The sequence below is a fragment of the Accipiter gentilis genome, chromosome 28 (genome assembly GCF_929443795.1).
Source record: "Accipiter gentilis chromosome 28, bAccGen1.1, whole genome shotgun sequence".
Lineage (NCBI taxonomy): Eukaryota > Metazoa > Chordata > Aves > Accipitriformes > Accipitridae > Astur > Astur gentilis.
This window is the reverse complement of record NC_064907.1, coordinates 11,210,790-11,216,789: the sequence shown is the minus strand read 5'-3', so window position 1 is coordinate 11,216,789 and position 6,000 is coordinate 11,210,790. Positions and strand designations below refer to the sequence as shown.

Sequence of the window (6,000 nt, the reverse complement as noted above, 5' to 3'; positions counted from 1 at the left end):
TATTTTCTCTCCTCATATTAAAAATCTTAAGTAGTTACATAAATCTACAAATTCCAAATCACATGGGATCCCATATATCTTTTAACGTCCAACGCCATTTTGTAATGTTTCAGTTTTAGCTACAATGCGTAAACATAATTAAAACAATATACACAAGAATTTTTACTTGCATGTCTCCAGCAGCTGCTATTCTTTAAGAAACATCACTCACAGCAAGGTTTGATAAGATCCTAAGAGCTAGCTATGTTGATGTTGCCTCTTACTACACTTTTGAATTGCCATCTCTATTAAACATTTCAGTGAGCTTTAAAACTTTCACTCCCATGCATTTTTTTTCCCCTCTCTTGCAAGATGCATGTTCACTTCAAGTTTGTCAGCGCTGCCACCCAAGCTGTCCACAGTCACTTGCCTGCATGACAGGAGAAAGTATTAACACCCATCCGTCATTTCAATTTACACCTTGAAATGGCAGCAGCTGGGAAAGAATAAACCAGCAGAAAACCAATCTTTATTGGACAGGGAAATTAGATGTTTCTGGCATATTAAAGTGGAGACGTGTGTAATAAGGCCTCCAACTCCCATGGCTCCTCTCTTGGGGCTACAGAAAATGGGTAGCTACATACTTCAGTGATGGAGGCAAAATTATCTAGCAGGGCTGACCAAGCCTCTGCTAGTCTGCACCAGCCCATGCTGAGAGGTAGGTGAGTACTTGGCAGGTGTCACTGCTTGGCTGGTCAACAATGTCACTTTCTTGGTTGTTGGAACCTTTGCTTGCTCTGAGACTCAGAACTTTATACTGTTTTCTCATGCCAATGTGAACTAGTCCTGTACTGAGCACAGCCAGCCCAGCTGCCTTACATTTCTGGACCTGTATTGTTATTTTTAGTACACTTTGAGAATCTTGTACCGATAATAATGGAGGAATTTGACACTAGATACATGCAGTATTACATGCAATTCTCAGATGAAATCCTGTTCTTGTCTATCACTTAAAGCCAGAGAGAGCAGGGGCTCTGCATACAGAATGATGCCGGACTGCGGAGGCATGACTGAAATGTTTAATCCCATTCATGCCTGTTGTTATCATTACTCCTGCCCTGAATGCCCTAAAGAGACTTAAATCAAGCCTGTAATCAGTATCGGTATATTTAGTGACCACTGTGTTTTCATCCTCTCATCTTAGCGGAAATCACACTTCTGCATTGGTTTGTGTACCTTACAAGGAGCTCTGTTGCTTTGCAGGTAGGCAGCGTCAAACGCCTGCACAGTTACTCTCTGCTTGCACTGCTGGACTACTGCTGTTCACCTGTATTAGATTTCGGAACTGACCTCCTCAGCAACACTTTCACTTTCAGAGGCTCACAATAAGGGCTGCATAGGAAATAAAATAAATTCAATGCATTCTTTAGTACATGTGTATTTAAGATGAAAATTAGTTTGGCTTTCATCTGCTGGAGATTTTTTTTTACTCTTTCTTTCCGACAATGGTGCAGTGATCCTGTAATGTTACCTTTGGTGATAGTGAAAGGTCATATTTAACTGACACCAGCTCGCTTCCACATTCAATAGCTTGGCGTTTTAATGTTCCAGGTAAACTGAGCTTGTGCAGGGGTGAAAGGGAACAATCTTTTCTCCTTGGATTTCTTTTTTTTTTTTCCCTATGAGACACGAATGCACAAGAAACTCTAAAACTTCAACTACCTCTGCTTGCAGGTGATCAAATTTTGTCTGAGTATTATCAGATTTTTATTCTTTTGTTTGTGACTAGAGTGTTTCCATGCAGTACACATAAGAAGCCGGGTGTCGATGGGACGGGTTCAGCAGCGTTATGGGGAAAGCAGGAGGGTGCTCCTGTCAGACGGGGCCCACGATTCGCTTCAGGACGGTCGCAGCTAGGGACAGCTAGGGTTGCCACCCCCCCCACACCCCCGCACCCCGCGTTCGTCCTAGTTTGGCCTAGGAAGCCCGATCCCCTCAGGGCTGCGGCCGATCCCCTCAGGGCTGCGGCCGATCCCCTCAGGCGCGGGCGCCCTTTCTGCCGGGTAAACCCAGCAACCTCCCCGCGGAAACCCGCTCCGCCCGCCCGCCCTGGCCGCGGGGGCACAGCCCACCCACCCGTGCCCGGCTCCCCCGCACCGCTCTTCCATCGCTCCTTCCTGAGGAGACGCCGCGATGAACGACGCCGCCCGCCCGCCCTCCCGGCGGCTCGGCAAGGGAGCGAGCACCGGCCGCTCCTGGCCTGAGCGGGGAGCGGGTGGCCCCGCCCCACGGCCGCCCGCCAGGGGGCGAGCGGCACGGGAGGTCGGCGGCGGGGCCGCGGGGCTCCCCCTGCTGGCGGCCGGCGGCAACGCGCGGGGTGGGGGGCGCGGAGCGCGCCCTGCCCTGCCCGGCCCGGCCCCCGCCGCCGGCTCTCCGCGCCTCGCAGGCGGCAGCGGCGGTCGGTCGGTCGGTCCGTCCGTCCGTCCGTCCGTCTCCTTGCCTGCTCCTCCCGCCGGGGGGCCAGCGCCGGCCGCAGCCCGGAGACCCTCTGCCGCGGGGGGCCGCCGCATCCCCGCTCCCTCCCCTCCTTCCTTCCCGCCTCTTACCCGGCCGGTGAGCGCCGCCGGCTCGCCCCGCCGTGAAGTCTGGGCGCCCCTCAGCCATCGCTGCTGCTCCCCATGGGGATCCGGGAGTTCCCCAACGGCTCCGCGCGGGGCAAAGCCGCCACCCTGTGAGTACCGCTGCGGGGCCGGGCCGGGCCGGGCCGGGCGGGCTGGGAGGGACGGGGACACCCCACCTCACCTCACGCCACCCCACCCCACCTCACCTCACCTCAGCCGGCGCCGCCGCCCGCCCCGGGGGGGTCGCTCCGGTGGAGAGCGGCGAGGAAAGTTTGCGGCGCCGCGGGCGGCGGGCCCGCTCACCTACCGGCGGAGGTCCCGCCGCCCGCCGCCAACTTCGCCTCGGGGCGGCGGAGGGCGGCGGCCCCGGCGGCGGCGCTGCGCAGCCCGCGGTGCCGTGTCTCCGTCCGTCCGTCCGTCCCTCCGCCGCCCCGCTGACGCCCCTCTCCCGGCCCCCAGCGGCATGCGGCGCTCCCCCGATGTCAGCCCCCGGCGGCTGTCCGACATCAGCCCGCAGCTGCGGCAGCTGAAGTACCTGGTGGTGGACGAGGCCATCAAAGAGGACTTGAAGTGGTCCCGCTCCGTGGAGGACCTCACCAGCGCTTCCGTGGGGCTCACCTCCATCGAGGAGCGGATCCTCCGCATCACCGGCTACTACGGCTACCAGCCCTGGGCCGCCAGCTACAAACGTGAGTCCCCAGCACGGCTGGGCGGGGTGGGGGGACGACGAGCGCCGGGGGCTTTGCGTGGCGGCCACCGCGGCCCGGAGCCGGCCGATGAGTGTGGGCGCGGGGGGTCCGATCGCTTCGCTTGCCCCGTGGAAGCGGTCCCACTCTCCGCAAAGAATTCCGCGCCCATGCTGCGCTAGTCCTTAGGCGGTCGCAGGCTCACGGGAGCGTAGTGCTAAGAATCACGACAGCTAAATTCCGCTAAGAAAATAGGTCAAATATTTGTCTTAATGTTGCAGACGCACTTAGTGATGCTGATTACCGTGTTTGTGGCGGCTCTGTGGAAGCCCAAGTGCATTCATGCACATGCTGTTTTCACAAGGAATATGTTATCAGTGTGCATCTTTCCGTTGTTTTGGGGGTCTGTCAGATTTTCACAGCGCTTGACCTGAATCTCGTGCTTTTTCCTATGTCAAATGGAATTGCTTCTTCCATATGCCTGCACTTGAGTAAGAAACTTCGCATGATATCAGCATGAAGAGAGACCTAGCTGTGTTCTTCCACGTACGTGATTTTCAAAGGAAGTGACACCCTATTTCTTGGCCATCTTTCATCACCATGATGGCAATTGCATGAATTAACAAGTTCTAAGAATAATTTACCAATTAACTGAAGTCATAAAAATATTTTGGTTGTCTTAACGTCCTTCACAACATCACAGGGTTTTTGTTGTAAAAAGGATTCTGCTGTGACAGAAATCATTGCTTTGCTGGGAAGACTGGCTCTGACAAAGTGATTGTTTTCATGTTGCACTTTTCTAAGTATGAAGTGTAAACGTTCTGAAATGTTTACTCATGGACTATCTGTTTGGCAGTGTGCTTAACGATGGAAGAGAATGATACAAGAAAGTGTGGTACACAGTACTTGTTCAGTTTTTCTGTGAGGAAGATCCACTCCTGATTGCCTGATTATAGGATTTATAAATATTCTAAGACTTCTTCTGCGAGAGCCTTATCTTTTTCTTGATTGTGATTATGACAGAAATATGTGACATTTCCTACTTCGCTGACAGGGAGCATGGGATTTCTCTAAGAGCAATTCCATTGCCTGGGTTGGGACCATTCCTGAGAGTAAAGCTTATTCAGGTCAGTTTTCAGGATCAGATCATACGCTGATGCCAGACTGAGTTGGATGTTACTGCTTCAGTCTGACAGAGTGACTAATAGTCCAGCTGAAGTCGCACTGAGCTGCTATGGCTGAACCTTCTGAAATAATAAAGGTCATGCTGGCTCCTCAATTATAACCTATTTGTTGAAATTTATAACTGTGTCTGAAAAAGTTAATTGCAAGCCTAAGCCTGCTATTCTAGTTATATTTTCTCTCATAACTCATTCTGAATAACAAAATTACATACTTGAGTTGTAATGGTGGGGGATAAATATACAAACTGTGTGAGTTTCATAAATGTATGTCTAAAAATAATAGGTTATGTGAAGTCGTTGCCAATTTAAAATCTGAGTTGCTAGGAATGTAGAAGAACAAGCAGAAGACAAGACCCATCTTTCTAGCTGGTATAATGTGGCATAGCTGAAACAGAGCAGGGTTGATCTGCATCAGCTGAATACCTGACTGAATGCATGTAAGTGGGGTAGATCATTGACAGCGGGAAGTCAACTGTGTCGCAGCTACTTTGAAACCTCTTTGAATAGTCCTTCAAGCTGGGCTTATGCCCAGTTTGGGGATATGAACTTCCCTTGTCACCTTCCAGTTAGAAGGTTTAATTGGCCCAAGAACTGTGAACAAGCACTTTTTATTAAATTCAAATTGTACCCTGGGCACCTTTTGTCATCTTATTGCGCATGCTTGTAGACATTTAGGTGCTGTTGGCACTATAATTATGGAGTGCATTAATAATGGACCTGCTTTCTGGAAAATAAGTCCATAATCTGGTCTGATCTAGATTTGGTATCTCTCTCTCAGTGACATTCTTTCTATTGTAACTAAATCACCTGTAGGGCCAGATCTGTTTTTTTCACGCTGGAGTGTATTCCTCTCATACTTTATTTAGACTGTTTATATAAATATTTGTATGTGTGTATAAAATTGAGAAGTTCAGAAAGCGTTGCTAGTTTTTTTAACAAAACTCTGTGAGGGGAAACTACCAGAGATCATGAGAGAGAGTGTTGCCACGACCCCAAAACTAGCTTGGAGACTAGTTTTGTTGTGGTAAAAACCTGACCATTTAAATCATACTGGGATACCTCAGTGTTGTGTACCAACTGCAGTATTTAATATATGTATAAATTAGATGGAAAGAAGGGAGGAAGAAGTGAAAAATCTGCTGAAGTCACAAACTGATATGGATTGGACAGACGAGAAAGGACTTGTCATTACTCTAGGGAGACCTGACCCAGCCAAGTGAATAGCCCAAACGTCAACAAATGACATTCAGTTATCCCAAACAGAAGCCTCTTGTTTCCTGAAAATGCCAAAATTACTTGCAAAATTTCACATCATTACATCAGCTGGTGAGAGGGAATAGTTTGGGACTGTACACAGCTCAGGGAAGACCTCTGCTGTTTGACTACACTTGCAAACCAGATTTTAGAAACTGAGTGATGTACTTCTGTGTTATGATGCCTTCAGAGAATTTAGTGGTACGGCCTAGTGAAATACTCTGTAATATTGGTTATCTCCTCTCCAAAATGATTACAAATGGCTCTGAGATGAGT

At 50.1% G+C, this 6,000-nt stretch overlaps 1 protein-coding gene across 1 annotated transcript in view; it reads left to right on the top strand.

The window, feature by feature from the left end:
* Window positions 1–2,463: 2,463 nt before the first annotated feature.
* SLC35F3 (solute carrier family 35 member F3) overlaps window positions 2,464–6,000 on the top strand; it is a 187,847-nt gene continuing 184,310 nt past the window's right edge. Inside the window, exons 1-2 of the mRNA XM_049830557.1 lie at window positions 2,464–2,710; window positions 3,060–3,289. Coding sequence (XP_049686514.1) covers window positions 2,658–2,710; window positions 3,060–3,289 — 283 coding nt within the window. The 5' untranslated portion in view covers window positions 2,464–2,657. The remainder of the gene's footprint in view (window positions 2,711–3,059; window positions 3,290–6,000) is intronic.